General features: G+C 31.5%; 1 protein-coding gene across 1 annotated transcript in view; it reads left to right on the top strand.

Moving 5' to 3' along the window:
- Positions 1–18,838, top strand: part of LOC129907328 (zinc finger protein 91-like) — a 75,667-nt gene that overhangs the window by 8,389 nt on the left and 48,440 nt on the right. Inside the window, exons 4-8 of the mRNA XM_055983471.1 lie at positions 4–376; positions 3,061–3,165; positions 3,252–3,459; positions 8,657–9,395; positions 9,451–9,829. Coding sequence (XP_055839446.1) covers positions 4–376; positions 3,061–3,165; positions 3,252–3,459; positions 8,657–9,395; positions 9,451–9,829 — 1,804 coding nt within the window. The remainder of the gene's footprint in view (positions 1–3; positions 377–3,060; positions 3,166–3,251; positions 3,460–8,656; positions 9,396–9,450; positions 9,830–18,838) is intronic.

Raw genomic sequence — 18,838 nt, 5'->3', positions numbered from 1 at the left:
TAGCTATGCAACAGAATATCGTTTAAAACAACATGCCTATAATATGCATCAATATAAGAAGATATGTGAACAATGTGGGCAGGTATTTCGTGAAAAGGAAACTTTTGTGAGGCATCTGTTGAAACATACAAACGAACCGAAACCCTATTTCGAATGTGAAATTTGTGGAGCTAGACTTTCGAGTAAGAAAGTTCTGCACAAACATAACAAGTTTCAACATTTGGAGGATGCTGTTGAACAGAATTGTAATCTGTGTGGAATAACTGTTAAGAATTTGCAAGCTTTGAAACGGCATTTGAATTTTGTTCATAAATATCAGCGGGAACATAAATGTTCTATGTGCGATAAAGCATTTAAAAGAGCACTTTCACTTAAGGTAAGCTTAATATTTTTTTATTTATTGAACTTATGTGAAAACCAGAAATATTTTTGAAATTACAAAGAGATTGTATAGTGTGTAACACATAAACAAACGTTATGCTGATATTGGCCCAACTAGGTATTGTACAATGCTACAGTGCTTATTATGTGGAGTTATGTTGGAAAACCGTTTATAACATTTGGTTTCTTCACTCTGATAGAACATTCAAAGATTCGTGTTTAATGCACTGTACTTGATTATTTCTCGAATATACTGCCCTCAAAGGCCTCTTAATTGACTATGAAACTAGCCTTAAACTTTACCAAAATATTTTAATAATTAATTCACAAGAAGTCGCAAAATCCTGCACTAACACATTCAAAAGCTGTTTCTTAATAACACCGTTGCATGAATACAAATTTGAGTTCCGTTTAGCCTCATCACAGGTCCAAATTGCCAAATTGAAAATTTTATTGTGATTCTTTGTATTGTGTTACTTTTACTGGAGATAAAATGTTTGATAAAGTTGATGGCTCGAACGAGCCTCGGATTCGAACTAATCGCGTTTTAATACATAACTTAAGGTTGGTCTATCTAATTAGCTGATAAAAACTATTTTTTTTGTGCCAGTGTAAACAGTTATGACGCAATGGGGAACCACTTCCTAACATCCCAAAAAATTCGTATTGCCTGCTGGTAGTTTGCAAATTTAATTCCTAATCTAATCTGACTAATTAAAATGGCATTTAAACCTATAAACGTCTCTCCGTCATAACATTTCCTCACCAATTTATTGGAAAATCAAGCGTCCAATATTTTAGCATCTATAGATCATTTGATTAAGTCATTCGAAATTATTATTATTTTTGAGGAAAAACCCAAATCAATATGAAGTTTGAACGGGAGTTTTTTATGAAATAATAATAATTGATTGATTAATCAATAACAACTTAAATACGGATATCTGCTCCCGGAAAATGGTATTGCTTTACACTTTTTTTGTTTGTGTTGCACTTTGCACAGTTAAAAAAAATACGACTGGGTCACATTAACTTGCTGTTAGAGTTCAAGTTGGTGAAATTTTTAAATCCATATGCAATTTATAAATGCATATGGAAAAAAATAAAAAAATTAGTTTTTCCAAGGTTAAAAAAACAACATCTGAAATCAAATCGATCTTTTAAACAAGTATGCAATTCAATTTCTTTTATCAAGATGCATTTAAAAAAATAATAATATTTTCAAAATCGTAAGAACCGTTAAAAAAAAACTAATTTCTTATAAATAATTTTTTGAAAATGATTTTTCAAAAATTATTTTTTTTCGAAATTTTATTTTTGATTTGTATTAAAATGATTCTGTAGCAATAAAACAGAGTAGCTTATGTCGACTTAAGGAATTTTTGAACATATCATTTTCAATGTTATTTTTGAAAGGAAATTTAAACTGAAATTTTTGTCCCTACGTTTAAGCGTGCATCATAGCTTAATTTCTGTAATTTTGTTTTTAAATTAAAACTTATATGTAATGAGTAAATGCAGATAACAGTTGATTGGTTTTCAAATTTTTTTTTTTTTTGACTTAAGCTACTCTGTCTTATTGCCACAGTATAAATTCTTTTGCATACAAAAATTTTCTTCTATGGCAATAACCGTCAATAATGATTTTCGAAAAAAAAATTCATTAAAAAATACAACATTATGTAATAATTAAGTTTTGCATTTTCTATGATCGTAATGTTATGTCTGATTGTTTTCTCAACTTATATTTTTACAAATGTTATATAGTACCTATTCCATCAACATACATTTTCCGACCTGACCAACTACTCCTTTCTCCCCTACTCTTGCACTATCGAATACGTCGATAACAATCATAATAATTTTCCGATCGGTACTAAATTTCCTATATTTCTTGGCTGCAAGTAAAATTCATCTGAATATTCACTGGAGTTCGTTGGGTATAAATTGGTTTGATTGTTTCAAATATTTGGTACCTGTTTCTATAGCTATGAAAACTAGGGCGTTCGTTATTTTTGAATCAAGTCCTAAGTGGAAAAACTGTTTATAAATAATATAAAAAAATTCCACGATTTTCTCAGATTTTTTTTTTGACGCTAGATGGCGCCCCAAGAGGGGTTTTTTGTCATTTGAAATAGGCATATTATGTTGACTTATGAGGCCATTTTTTTAAGATATAGCCTTAAAGTAAAAATGTTTATATTCAACACCGTTTTTAAAAAGGTATAAACCATTTTTCTGTTTAATTTAAGAATTTAAGAATCTCATCAAAAAACTTTACTTTATGGCTTTATCTAAAAAAAAAATGGTCTCATAAGTCCACATATACCTATTTCACATTAGAACAAACTTTAACCTCTTGGGGCGCCATCTAGCTTCAAAATAAAAATCTGAAAAAATTAGCTGGCTTTTTTTTAATATTTAGAAACAGTTTTTCCATTTAGGAACTTGATTCTCGAAAAAAAAAAACCCAAATAACGAACGCCATTATGAACACCCTGTCGAAGTTGAAGTTTTAGTACTTGTTTTTGATTTTGGCAGCACTTGCAAAACAAATATTTTTTAATCAGCTGTCAAGTGTTTTGACTATTTTTTGTGTGAATTCATTCGTCAACAAATTTGTAAAACAAAATTCTCTAAATTCCAACAAAAACTGCAAATAAATAATTTAAAATGCAGTGCATTTTATGTTTAAACACTCCTGATGAATCAATAAATATATTTGGAGAGAATGGACTTCGTTTGGAAATTAAAGAAATCATCACTAAACACTTTTGGCTCGAGGTAAGAAAAGAACAACAACAAACTCATACTCTTCAAGGAATCATAAATAAACAAAATTTTGTATTTTTTTCTTGTTGGAAAAAAAGCCAAATGAAGACGATACAAATTCCAATTTGATATGTTCTCCATGCTGGTCATCATTGGAATCATTTCATAAATTCTATGAAGAAATCAAAAAAGCTCATTGTTCTTTGATTGAAATTAAACCTGCAAATGAAGTGGAAGAGGATATGGAAGTCGAAGCACATTCAAGTGATTATATTTTAGATGATTATAACGGTATTTTGTATCAAGGTAAAGTCGTTTTGAAAAGTTTCCATTAAGAGCCCCCGCACATTACAGATTTTCTATCGGGCGATAGTGCTCAGTCGGTCTGGGCTGTTTCTGTGCTCAAACTGGGTCGACTAAATAGTTCGGTGGGAATTGAGTTCGCCCACGAAACCGATAATTTGCCGACTATTCTCAAACTATTTGTTGTCAAAAATACTAAATTATAATGAAAACATTTTTTAAAGAAAGATAATTAAAGGTTCACGAGAAAAAAAGGGCACCTTAAAATAAGATTATGTCCGCCTTAAATACCACCTTTTAAAAATAGCTGCGTTCCTTTGGGAACATTTATAATATTGGCCATATTTTTAAGGACAGTATAGAATTTAAGTTTCATCGGATATTTATAAAAGATAGCTATTACGGCCGATTTCTTCACAGAGTCCTAGCACTAGTACCGGTCCTAGTCCTAAAGTTAGTACTCAAATCGGTATCAACTCATTTCTTCACTCAAGTACTAAGCCTTAGAACTGTCAATTTAGGACCGAGTACTAGTTAGGACTCGGTACTAGCTAGCTCCTCAAAATCAGCTAGGACCTGGTTATTATACCAATCGTTAGGACTCAAATCGGTACCAAATGATTTCTGCACCAAAGTCCTAAGCCTTAGTACTGTCAAATTGTTACCGAGTATTAGTTAGGACTCGGTATTTGTTAGGACCTCGAAATCGGTAGTCTAGCGCTTAGTACTTGAATCAAAGCAATGAATTTCATTCATTTCGTTTAATTTTTTAATTTCTTGGGTGTTGTTTCGTACTTTTTTGTTGATTTTGATGAAATAAATGATTTTTTAAAAATTTACCAAGAACACCTGAAATGAGAAATGCAATACCAGAACGTGAAGAATGAACAAAAGAACACTTCTGGATGAAAAAGTAACAAAAATGTATATCGAACTTTTTAAAAGTGAAAACCAAGGCAAAATAGAGAGGATTTGCGTAGACACTCTGCATTTACATTTCTCGACGCCCGACAATGCTGGAAACCATTTACGATTAAAGTTATACTCATACTTGAAAAAAAGTAAAATGCGACTACTCGAGTCCATTTTTTGGATGCAACAATTTTTGAACCACAGTATCACAGATGGATATCCGACATCAATCTTCTAGTTTCAAACACAAAATAATATGTTTGTTCCATTAACAAATAGTTTTGGAGGCTATGTGCAAGCTCGTCTACAAGTATGTAATGTTAAAATATTGCGATTTTCACCGATGACTTATATGAGACATAACACACAACAAAAAAAGAAATGCGCCTTAAAAAAACTGTTATTTTTATTGAAATATGTAAAATTACACATCTAGATGCAAACTGTCTATGTTATTTCTTTATATGATTATTCTTCCTATAGGCGACTGGTGGTTCATCCGTTGCTAGTCCAGATTATTGAAATCCCTCGTCATTGTTGGTGATCTGGTTATTAGCTTTGCCAATTTTAATTAGATCGAAACATTCCATTTTTGATTGTCACACTTCTTGATTGAACTTAATTTTCTTTTCTAGTTGGGTCTTTTTAAGCTAAAATTTTTTTTTAAATATTTTCTCAATTGTGATATCATTAATTTAACGTTTTATGTCTATTTGTTTTGTTTTATTTGTTGAAATATCAAAATAAAATAATTTCAAACATCAAAATATTGTCAAAATGACAGTTAGACCAGTTTTATACGAATTAATTCTTAGGACCGCGTTGTGAACTTAGATCAGGTCCTATAAAGTGAAGAAATGCTCAGGTCCTAACTTTTCCTTAGGACCGAGTACTAGTGCTAGGACCTGGTCTAGCTAGACCGGGTACTAAGCTGGCTTAGTACTCATGTGAAGAAATTGGCCGTTAGTCTAATATATTTGTGTGAATTAGTTCATTTACGGCCGATTTCTTCACAGAGTCCTAGCGCTAGTACCGGTCCTAGTCCTAAAGTTAGTACTCAAATCGGTATCAACTCATTTCTTCACTCAAGTACTAAGCCCTAGAACTGTCAATTTAGGACCGAGTACTAGTTAGGACTTGGTCCTAGCTAGGTCCTCAAAATTAGGTAGTACCTGGTTATTATACCAATCGTTAGTACTCAAAATCGGTACCAAGTGATTTCTTCACACAAGTTCTAAGCCCTGGTACTGTCAAATTGGTACCGATTTTTGCTTAGGACGTCCTAAAAGTTAGAACCTAAAATTCGACAGTCTAGCGACGATAAAACTTGATTTGGTTGGATTTTTTGCGTTCATTTGAAAATTTAATTAGCAGTTTTGAGATTTGATGTCCTTTTAAATTCACTTTTTGCTTTTTCCGAATTTTTATTCTGATTTTGGCATTTTATTTTTTTGTCGAAATTGTGCATTTTGTAATTTTTGTTTGAAGAAAATGGATTTAATTTTTGATGGACAATTGGAAAACGACATCTGTCCAGCAATTAAAAAAAGTTGTGGGTAGAAGTTTTTAATAAAAAGTCGGCGCCTTTTATTTCTTCAAGTTATAGTTAATAACGCGACTCTCACCGATTACTTCTATCAGACATAATCACACAAAAAAAGACTGCACTTTTAAAAACTGTTATTTTTATTGAAATTATTTTTGTAAGTACAAACGTCTAATACGCAAACTATCTTTTTTTATTGGCTAACTTAATATGATTCTTCTTCCGGCAGGCGACCCTCGTAGTTAACAGATCATGACATCCCATTTTTAATTTTGACACTTCTTGATAGAACTTGAATTTATTATTTTTTTTTATTTTTATTTTTTCTTGTTAGGGGTTCTTAAGCGTCATTAAAATGTTCTTAAATTATTTTCTAAATGGTGATTTCACTAAATTTAAACGCTTTTTGTCTATTTTGTTTTGTTTAATTTGCTGAATTATCAAAATAATATATTTAAAACATCAAAATATTGTCAAAATGACAGTAAGACCAGTTTTATACGAATTAATTCTTAGGACTGCGTTGTGAACTTAGATCAGGTCCTATAAATGTGAAGAAATGCTCAGGTACTAACTTTTCGTTAGGACCGAGTACTAGTGCTAGGACCTGGTCTAGCTAGATCGGGTACTAGGCTGACTTAGGACTCATGTGAAGAAATTGGCCGTTAAATAGACTATTGGTTAAGACAAGCTTAATAAGTTTTGAAAAATATGTAATTGATTTGAAAAAAAGTACAGTTACTATTAAATTAAAGGACGTGTTTTTCTTGGTCTGGAATAAGACCTTTTATCGGATTAAAAGAACAATTACTACTGACTCTAACGTCGGAAACATTCAAAAGACTTTTTTAACTCAAATAAAATTCATGTTATGTTTTTTCCCGGTACAGCCACCTGATTTAAAACCCTCTGAGAATTTGTGCAAGTATATCACAAATCACAAAATTTTGAAATAAAGACAATTTCTAGGAAAGAGTTCAGAAAACACGGGAAGCAATATTGGTTGAAATCTGTCAATGGTTTTTTTTAGATTTTTTGCCTCGGAGTTGTCAAGGTTTTTTTTCGAAATCGTACCCATGTGAGTAAATTTTAATCACATACAGTAAGTTAAAAATATAAACATATTCAAAAACTAGTAGGTACTAAGTTTGATCATTTTCTACTACAGTAAAATGATGTCCCTATTAATATGACCAGGTGAAAAAGTTCAAATCCTGATTTCTCGAGTTTTTTAATGAATTTTTTGAATGATATTGTAGGACATTTTTATTATCTGATCAGCTTAACAAAATGTTATCAAAAATTATGTATACATTTATTAACTTTTGATACAATTTGTCTTTGAAAATGCTATGCCACATAAAAGTCTTAACTGTCCTTAAAAATATGATCACCATGTATCTACTTTTGCTCTATTGAAAAAGTAGTTCAAAGCAGCTTTAAGTACTAAGCAGTAGATAAATATTCCCAAAGAAACGCAGCTAATAAGTAGTGGAATCAACTGAAATTCTGATAAATTTAAAGTGAACTTCATTTCATATTAATATGAATTTTCGTCTTAAAAAACCCACAAAAAATTTAAATTTAAAAATTATCGTCAGACTTTAGCTTTACTTGCAGTTTATCATTATTATTTTATTATTATTACCAACTGTAAAATAATCTGATGGTAAGGCACTCGCCTACTGACCCAACAGTTGTGGGCTCGATCACCAGTTTTTTTTTTTGTTTTTTTTTGTTATTTTAATTAAAATGTTTCTCCATTTTTCTCTTAAATTAAGTTGATTTCTTTTAAATTTGCACATTCAAGTAAAATTTTCCCACTTAAGAACTATGCAGATTTCTATGCAGAAATTCGCTTAATATAATGCAGAATCTGCTTATTTTTAGGTGGTCTTTTTTCTCCGTGTTTAAATTAAAAACCTTTATGGAATTTTATTAATTTTTAATGAAAATAAAGCATTGGTTTGACCACTGCGTCTTAACATCGAGTTTAATCCGAAACAGCTGGACGAATTCATTTACAGTTTAGTACCAATAGTATCTAAAACGAATGTTATTGTTTGTGAATTTCCAATCAAGTCACGAGCGTTTCTGCTTTTGATGCATTTCAATATAATCAATGTGCATTCCAATTTTTTTTTAACCAATGGTAAATGCAACTGCCATGAAATTGAAAAGATACAAATTGTTAAATAAATATTTCGACTGCGGAAAGCATAGGATTTTTTTAAGGACTTAAAATAATTTTGCTTTTAACCGACGATTTATTAATTAAACTTTTTCTAAATTTTCCATTAGTGTTGTGTGGGTTTTGATATCAACATCGATTTTTTAAATGAATCCTACACCGTCATTACATTCTCTTTTTATTAAGGTCTTGTGTAATTTTCTGCATTAATAAACATTAATACACAAATAATGTTCGATATGCTGTATTGCTATAAAATGAAACATAAAATATTAAATAGAAAAGTCTGCCGATTCTGCTATTAATCGGTGTAGTGTGCTCGCGCTCGTAAAGCCCTATACTGATTTATAAGTCTGTACATAGTTTGCCGACTAATTAGTATGAAGGCAATCGAGAAGCAAAACAATTTTTTTACATAGTTCTAGTTTGCGCACTCTCATATATTTTAATTCTGATGAAGAGCCCGACCTAATTATCGGCCGATAGAAAGTCTGTATTGTGTGGAAACTCTAAGAAGCAAAGCACTTTAAACTTGATTATTTTTTATTTAGCCATAAAAGTTGAAATGAAAGAAGAAACTTTAAATGAACGAATAGAGTTTGATAATACGACTACTGCTGAAGAAAATATCAAACCTTCAATTGAACTTGATGTAAAATTGGATCAAGATGAAGATGATGCAGAAGCTGATTCTGATTCAGAAATTCCACTTTCCAAACTATCTAAAAACACAGAAATCTCTGAAAGTAAAAGAAATACCAAAGCCAAAGTAAAAAAGATTAAAACCACCAACGATGATGATGATGACGAAGTTGATAAAAAAGTTCACATTCAAGACGGCATATGGCTTGCTACAAGTTTTGGCCAAGAAACATCTGACAAGCCAATAAGTCACAAGGAACTCGATAAGTTCATTAAACTAAATATGGAACTTATGTGTGAAATATGTCGAATACCAGTTAAAGACTTTCAAACTCTCCAAAAACACTTTAAAAACTCCCACAGCGGGAAGACTTTTGTGACATGTTGTGATAAGAAATTCTCCCTACGTAGTCGTTTAGTTGATCACATCTTGCTACACAAGCTACCTGATTATTTTTCCTGTGTTGTCTGTTCCAAAGTTATGTCTTCGCGTGAAAACCTGAGGAAACACATGATTGTACATGACAAGAAATTTGATTTCCAATGTGACAAGTGTGATAGGACTTTCTATCGTAAACAACTTCTTGATCGTCACATGGATACCCACGTTTTAGATCGAAAATTTAAATGCGATAAATGTGATAAATTGTAAGTAGGTCTTTTACCATTTTGAAAAATCTTGACCAATCGATTCTTATTTAAGATTTACATCAAAATTTTCTCTTGGACAACATATCTATGGCGTACATAAAGGTGGTTATAAGAAAATTTGTGAACAATGTGGCAAAGTTTCACGAGATCATGAAGCTTTTGTACGGCATCAATTGGTACACACTAATCAACCAAAACCATTTGTTGAATGTCCCAAGTGTGGTATTAAATTGGTGGATAAAAATGGATTACGCAAACATATACAATCGCAACATCCAGATGAGACACGAGAACACATTTGCACGGAATGTGGTATTGTAACAAATACAATATTTGCATTGAGGAGGCATATAACATTTATGCATAAGAGAAAACGTGATCATAAGTGTCCGGTGTGTGATAAGGCTTTTAAAAGAGCTCTAACATTGAAGGTAAGAAGATTTTTAATGTGTTTGGAAAAATATGTGATTTGAATCAAATTTCTATATAAAACTTGAATGGGATGAAAGAAATCTAATAAGTATCTACAAATTTATTGTGCCGCTCTTCAATTGCGTGAATTGATTCTCCTTCTTTTTGTCTATTTTTTTTGTAATTACAATTTTGAAAGCTTTTTAACAAAATATTCTCTGTCATCCAAGTAGATAGGTAAATAGAAATGGCGTTCATAAGCAACCTGGCTACATGACCCAATTAGCGCAGAATGCGCCGTTTTTATACCAAACTCATGAAACCTATGAGTGATAAATGGATTTATAAAATTAATGTAATTCTAAAAAACGAGTTTTTAGGCTGTCATAAATCCACCACGTTGCATTGGGGAATAAGATCAAGTCTTTGACTCTGAGATTGTATCTATGTCATTAAAAAATTCACTACCCAGAGAAAGTGCTCAATTTCTAGCAAGGGTAGGACATTGGCATACAAAATGGAAGACCTTTTCTTTTTCATGCTAGTCCAAACAACTAAAAAGGGATCCTTGCGAAACTCCTTTATTTGCTTCTATTTCATTAGAATTTTTGAACATTGTATACTGCTGGACACCAGTTTTTAACAATTTTCCAATAAAATTCATCTATCCACTGTTTCAAATGCATATTGAAGATTTGTATTTTATCATCAATAAAATTTCGCCAATCATTATACTCCACCCTAAGAGCCCCCGCACTCTACAAACTTTCTATTAGCCGGTCTCTTAATCAGTAAGAAAATGTATGAAAGTGTGCACACTACAAAGATTAAGTATCGGCCGATCAAAAAGTTTGTTTGATCGAAAAAAAAATAGTTTATTTTGCTACACAATTGCCTTCAAACTAAAATATTTCTTACCCAGCCGACTATTAGGTCGTCCGCCTGTGTCTGTAGTGTGCGGGGGCTCTAATTGTTTTTCGTCCAGAAAAGTTCGTACCTTCAAGTAAACCATCCAGCTTATGATTGCAATTTAGTTTGAAAACGATTGCAAATAAGTTTTTATTCTTACTTCATTCACTAAACTACTGTAGCGATTTTCAGTCAAAATTATTTTACAAAAAGTTAAGGTAATGGTTCTATAAAAATTTCACAAAATTTTCAAAAAACACATTTTTGGATTAAAAAAAAAAATTAATCAATTTTTTTTTTTTTTTTTTTTGAAAATTAATCAAATTATAAATCAATGAAAAGCTTTAACATTAGAGTTACTTACAGTTGTGTTCAAAATAATAGTAGTGGCTGCATCAAAAAAACATTTTTTATAATTACGGTGCTTCTACGGTTAAAAATTTAGTTTCTTTGATGTCAAAGTTTGTAACGGTCAATTACTGATAAATGTATCATAGTTTCAAAATGAAAAAGAAGGTTCCAAATAATTTTTCATTGACTTTTGGTTGTTCTTTCTAATTTGACCTGTTCAAAATAATAGTAGTTAAAGTTATTTTTGAAGAATTTAAAAGCGGTTTATAATATAGAATATTTATTTTTGGTTTAAAAGTAAGTACTCATATAATATGAACAATTTTTCAACAAAAAACGATTTGTTTCGGTTTTAATCTATTTAAAGTTCGAAGAGCAAAACACTGCAGTTCGGATAACGGAAACTTTTACGAAAGCTGCTTGAAGAAGGGAAAACCTACTTGGAAATTCAAGGTTATATAAGGATGCTCCCCTACAATGGTAGCCAATGCAATAAACTCAACGAAAAACCCCAAACGTGCGGTAGAAAAAGAAAAAAGACCGTCGTAGATGACAGGCGTATTGTCCAGATGAGCAAAGTTGAGCCTTCTGCATCGTCGTTTCAAATCCAGAAGGCTTTAAGCCTGGATTGCAGTGCAGTGAACATTCGGAGGCGACTGTTAGAGACTAATTTGTACGCTTGAAGTTCACATAAAGTACCGCTGTTAACAAAGAAATATGTTAAAATACTAAAATTTTCGACCCTCCATGTTTAACTTTTTCCGTCGTATACTTTGGAACATATTCCGTATTGGGTGGACGTCGGACGTATTCTGGAGATCCAGTACCACCAAAGAGGACAAATTTGCTCGCATCAGTAAACAATATGTTACGCTATTACTTCGCTGGCCAGTTTATGTAATCTTTTACAAACTGGATACGCTTTTTAACATGTTTCACAGAACTTTTCGTGGACTTCAAGCGTACAAATTAGTCTCTAACAGTCGCCTCCGAATGTTCACTGCACTGCAATCCAGGCTTAAAGCCTTCTGGATTCGAAACGACGATGCTGAAGGCTCAGCTTTGCTCATCTGGACAGTACGCCTGTCATCTACGACGGTCTTTTTTCTTTTTCTACCGCGCGTTTGGGGTTTTTCGTTGAGTTTATTGCATTGGCTACCATTGCAGGGGAGCATCCTCATAAGACCTTGAATTTCCAAGTAGGTTTTCCCTTCTTCAAGCAGCTTTCGTAAAAGTTTCCGCTATCCGAACTGAAGTGTTTTGCACTTCGAACTTTAAATAGATTAAAACCGAAACAAATCGTTTTTTGTTGAAAAATTGTTCCTATTATATGAGTACTTACTTTTAAACCAAAAATAAATATTCTATGTTATAAACCGCTTTTAAATTCTTCAAAAATAACTTTAACTACTATTATTTTGAACAGGTCAAATTAGAAAGAACAACCAAAAGTCAATGAAAAATTATTTGGAACCTTCTTTTTCATTTTAAAACTATGATACATTTATTAGTAATTGACCGTTACAAACTTTGACATCAAAGAAACTAAATTTTTAACCGTAGAAGCACCGTAATTATAAAAAATGTTATTTTGATGCAGGCACTACTATTATTTTGAACACAGCTGTACGTGCGACCCAGTTGTGCATTTTATTTTTTACAGTCATAGGTTAGAAAAGACCTATGAAATGGCTTAATTAAATAAGAAAGACATAGTACTTAAAGCCAAGTACGCAGATCACGTTAAAATTAAGCTGCCTTTTATTCTCAGTTTTTCTTCACATTATAGTTGAAAATGAAAGTCTTAGGTGGAATCTGTTTGTTTTTTTATAAGTGATCGGTAACAGTCACAAAATCCAATCAGACAATGAGATTTCGCAGACAAATTGGTCTTTTGGATTATTGCCGATCACAAATCACAATAGCGGACTCCCCCCTGATTTGTTAGGTGAGGCTATGAACAACTCAGTTGAAATAACTAAATAAATTTAAGCACGGCTAAATTTTAGGGAAAATTATGTATGGGAGCTAAAATGAAGCTTGGACTTTATTTAAACTTTTCAAATATATTAATTTCTTTTTGCGAAATCTTTAGTTTGTTGGTTGTTATGACATTTATACTTACTGGGCGATATTCATAGACGCTGTCTAAGTTGCTACTAAGAAAGACTGGAATTTATCCTATTCAAATAACATTGGATAAACCCCAGTCTAAGATAACCTGGTTTCTTAAAAGGACGATGAATATGTCCCATTGATTTGCATTCTTTTATAAATCGGTTGAATTAACGCATCTCTTTACGGGTTTAAAAAATCTCATCATACTATCCGGTCTGTCCTTCGCGGTGTAGTGTTGAAAAATAAAGCAACTTTGATCTAATAAAAAAAATCATAAACAAAGTGAAAAAAGTGAATAAATATAAAAATTTACCTAATTAGTTGCTTCAGTTGTATTCGGAGTATTTTAGTTTTACGAACATCTTAAATCTCAGTTCAATGAACGCGCCTAAACTTAATTAAACTTGGCATCACTTGTGACATTTCATAAATCAGCTGGAATAGCTCAGTAGAAGAAACAAGAAGTACAAAATTTGTAAACAAATTAAAAAATTGAACAAAAATATAAAAAAGTACTTAAATTAAAATTTGTTTATCAAAACAAAATGCATTGCATTTTATGTTTAAAAATACCAAAAAAATCTATATCGATATTTGGAGAGCATGGATTACGTCTTGGCATTAAAACCATCGTAAATAAACATTTCTGGCTGCAGGTAATGCAATAAGATAAAAATCATAAACAAAAACTAAATAAAACTAATTTCATTTCTTTTGAATTCAATCACAAAAGTTAAATGATGACGACATTGATTTTAACTTAATATGTTCCTTGTGCTGGAAATCATTACAATCATTTCATAATTTTTATAATGAAATCGAAGAAGCTCATCGCTTGTTTGCCAAGGCAAGCCCTATAAGTGAAGATATCAATGACCAAGTTGGTGAATCTAATGATTCGCCAATAGATGGGAATGATGAGATCCTCTATCAAGGTTTGGACAAATGTAATACAAATAAAGGCAAGAGTACGATACGATTTTGTAGAACAATCAAATACAAGCATTTTTTACTATGGGAAGGAAAGTTTATCTACCTGCGTTAAGGAGGGAAGGGAAATTTTCTAAAATTGATAATAAAAATATTTAAAAACAATGGCAACACTTACAACTTTAAAAGATAATTTTTTCAAACCCAGAATTTTAAACTTTATTTTAAATTTCAAATCAAGTTATTTCAATCAATAGTTTTTGAAATAATCGAATTCAAAGTCAAAAATTATGAAAAAAAAGCTTAAAAAAAAAAACACATTGAATACTATTTTTGTTAAGGGGTAATAACACCTTGTAAACCATGAAATCGAGCGTCATTTTCATCGGCGTATAAAACAAAGAAGAAATATTATTTTCTTTTGGTGTTTGTTTAGTTTAATTAAATATATTAATAGGTAACAGAATAGGCTAATGTTAAATTTTTTAATGATGTGAAATTTTTTAAATGGCGGTGTAGTTCAGGATGATAGTAAAATCCTGTGCTCCCATCGGGCGACCAACTAACTCCTACAGTTTTTAACCGATTGGGCTGAAATTTTGTGTGGAGCTTAAAAATACTATTCTCTAGTGAAGTACGTAGGATTTTTTTGAAATATTAGTTTTTAAAGAAATGGCATTAGTTTGAAAAAATTATTTCATTCCAAAAACGAAATTCGTTGAAAAAAAGGATATAAAATCGTTAAATTTTAATATTTCAATATAATGCCTAAAACAATGGCGCCAGCCAGGCGCCATTGTTGTCAAGAGCGTTTTAATTCAAAGTATTTTGTCTTGTCCCCTTCGCCAGAAAAGGAACTAAACTCCCAATAACAATAACATCAATAGAACACGTAGTTTTCCTATCTTTTAATTTTCTCAAAAACTAGACGGTATACATAGGTATGTATTAGAAAATTTTGTATTGAAATCCACAGTCCTGGCAAAAATTGTATTCAATGTAAATTTTTCAACTTTTTTTTCCCAAATTTTGAAATCGTTTATTTCAAAAAACTAGTGATTGAAATAACATGATTTAAAAATTAAAATAAAGTGTAAAAATCTGGATTTTGAAAAAGGTATAATTCATAACTGTAAGTGCTGCCTGGTGATGTGCCTCGGGTATATACCAATCGGGTGGGTATTTATAAATGGGTATTTACCGGGTTTATACCGGGTAAATACCCAAATGGGGGGTATATACCCAAAATGAGGGTATTTACGATTTACAGGCGAAAATGAAACATGGCATGCCCTTTAGAACGTTTTCAATCAATATTTGTATTTTTAATAAGCTCTTTCACTTGTAACAAACAAACTAACTAGCAATGTAATAAAATCGAAGAAGTTAATTTTGACCGACTTCCGATTATCATATCAGATATCAAGCTGAAACTTTGTACACATATAAATGTAGTTCAGACGTCAACACAATATTTTGGTGGTCAGGGGAGGGCGTGGGTGAGTCGAAACACCCCAAATCAATTTTAGCCTGCAACTTATTGTAACAAACGGAAGCTTAGAAACATTGAAACATTCCAAATCAATTAAATGGAAAAAATTTTGGAGGCTTATACATATACAACCGAAGTCGAATTTTGCTTACTTTCAATAATGATAAAAATAAAAAGTAAAATTATATAGTTTTAAAAACAACGCTTTTATCACTCTTTAAAAACTATAAAATTATTTTGTTAATTTATTTCAAATAGTTAGTTTAAAAAAAAACAGAAAGCGCTTTGTTCAAACTTATTAATAAAACTACACACAACCAAAATATGCTTTTTGATCTAATCATTTTAGATAAGTTAGCTCCTGATTATCCCAATAGTAACAAAAAGTACGTTTTTTCTTGATTTAAAAAAAAAAATATTTTTTTTCAAAAACCCACTAGATTTTTGTTTGAAATTTATTGAAGATTTCAAAACACTCCTTAATTTTCTTGTGCAATCAGCGGATGCTGATTTATTCATGGGTAAAGACAAAAAGATCCTTGCCCGTTCAAAATTCGATATCTCATCCATACTGTGGTTTGGAAAGATTTTTTCCAAGTTTTTAGACAAAAGAAAAAAATTTAACACAACAAAATAACCTCAATCAAGAAGACCGAACAAGTGTGCCCCTGTCATGTTTATTATAATATCTCGGGCCTATTTCAGAGCTTACTACGTTGTTTACATCAATGACTTTAAACATTAATTGCGGCGGCCTGTTGGACTTCCGGAAGCATTTTTTTGAACATTTGCACTATTTAAACCATAAGAATTTCAATCGGACTCAACTATTGGCTTTTGAGGTTGCTGATGTAGTTAATTTAGCTGATGTAGTTGATGTAGTAGCTCTCAAACAGGGCCCTGATGACAAACAATCGAATTTGTAGCGATTATAAGTAAATACCCGTATTTACCGTCGTTTTGGTAAATACCCGGTATATACCCAGGGTATAAACCCACAAATGGTATATACCGGGTATTTGCCCATCGCTAGTGCTGCCATCATTTTTAAATAATTTTTTTTTATTTTGAGTAATTTTTTAGAAAATTGCCCCTCCCTTCTAAACGGGGGGAGATAGACCCCCCTCCCATAGTAGAAAAAATGCTTGTAGTTATTTATGATTCCTCTACAAGAATCCGTTACTAGTTTGCACCGCCTTAGTTGTTGTACTATCCACAAGATAAGATTTATAATGTCATAGTTCACATCTTTGATTTTTGTAGATATTAAAATTGAGTTCAATGATGAGTTGAATACAAAGCAGCTCCTTGATATCGAGGAAAACAACAAGAATTCAATTCAATTTGATGTAAAGTCTAATGATATTGAATATTTAGCAAACGATGTGATGGATCAGGAAGATTCTGATTCCGAAATTCCTCTTTCCAAGTTGACTGAACAACTGGCAGATAACAAAAAGGACAAAATAGAACACAGTTCTAGTCCAGAAATTGGGCACAAAAGTCAAGAACCGTTTGACAAATGCGCAAAACCTGATGACAAAAGTTCAGTGTCGGTTGTCAATGCTCCAGAGCCGGTTTACAACACTCCAAACCCGGTTGACAAAGATAAGAAAGAAAAAAAGATTCACATTCACGAAGGAAAATGGCTTGCAACTTGCTTTGGCGAGGAAACTGTCAAAAAGCCAATTAGCCATGATGAGTTGGATAAATTCCTCAAATTAAATACCCAACTTACTTGTGAAATGTGTCGAATTCCCATGGAAGATTTCGCAACCTTGCAGGCACACTTCAAAGATACCCATCCTGTAAAGCCTTTTGTTACATGTTGTGACAAAAAATTTGAACTACGTTGCCGTTTGGTCGATCATATTTTACTTCACAAGCTACCAAATTACTTTACTTGTGTTGTCTGTTCAAAAGTCTTATCGTGTCGCCTTAACTTAAGAAAACATATGGATGTTCATGACAAGAAACAATTATTCCAATGTGATAAATGCGATAAAACCTTCCTACGTAAGGAAGTCTTCAATCGACACGTTTTGGATATTCACACTTTGGACCGAAAATTCAAATGTGACGAATGTGATAAGCTGTAAGTTGTTAACATTCGCTTGTATTCATTTGCTTCAATTATGATTTTTGTTTATAGTTTTGCATCGAAATGTTCACTCAACACTCATATTTATGGAGTGCATAAAGGAAGATATAAGAAAATTTGTGAACAATGTGGCAAGGTTTCGTGTGATCAGGAAACATTTCTTCGTCATCAAATGAAACATTCAAATCAGCCAATACAATATTTTCAATGTCCTAAATGTACGGTCAAACTTTCAACCAAACATGGTCTACGTCATCATATTAGATATCAACATTCGGAAGATACTAGAGAACATGTTTGTAATGTTTGTGGAACAATAGCTAATAATGAAGCGGCATTGAAACGACATATAACGTTTATGCATAAATATAAACGGGATTTTAAATGTACAATGTGTGAAAAGGCATTTAAGAGAGCTGTTACGTTGAAGGTAAGCAGTTGGAAGAATTATTATTTTTGAATGGATATACGTATAGTAGGCATTCAAGATTTAGATTTAAATTAGAGAAAATCGGATTAATGGGGTTCATTTTAAGGTGCTTAAAATACACAAGTGTTTTGTGCTGTATATATAACAGTGAAATAACATTAATTGAAGTATTTTTGGAGTTAATATTAATATTTTTCGTACACCCTTGGAATGTATTGAAATCCAAAAATCTTGAATTTTCATAAAAATCCTTGAGAACAAACTTAAGCTTTTTTCAAGTGGAAGTAAATAAAGAAAAAAACATATGTACATATATGTATATAAAGAATATTGTCTTAACCCAGTATAATGTCCTGAAATTGATTTCATCAAATCCTTTTATAAGACTGAGGGCCCTATAACGGTTGTCAATTATCAATACGATATTTGACAAATATCAACAATTTTAAGGAATTGGTATTACCTTTGTCAATTATCAATATTTTTGATAAACCTTGGAATTTGAGAACTATTGTGATTAGTACAAATGAAATACTTGTATTATGGTTGTCAAAAAAATTGATATTTATCAAATTTTCTATCAATTAAAAATTCCTAGTTGATAAATATTTGTATTATGAATTTTGGGTGATTTCATTTTAATTAAACATTTTTTTTGCTCAAAATATAATTGCAACTGAAAAAAAATATGTTGGTAT

The sequence above is a fragment of the Episyrphus balteatus genome, chromosome 1 (genome assembly GCF_945859705.1).
Source record: "Episyrphus balteatus chromosome 1, idEpiBalt1.1, whole genome shotgun sequence".
Classification (NCBI taxonomy): Eukaryota; Metazoa; Arthropoda; class Insecta; order Diptera; family Syrphidae; genus Episyrphus; species Episyrphus balteatus.
Note: the sequence above shows the minus strand (reverse complement) of the source record. Positions and strands in the feature narration are given on the sequence as shown.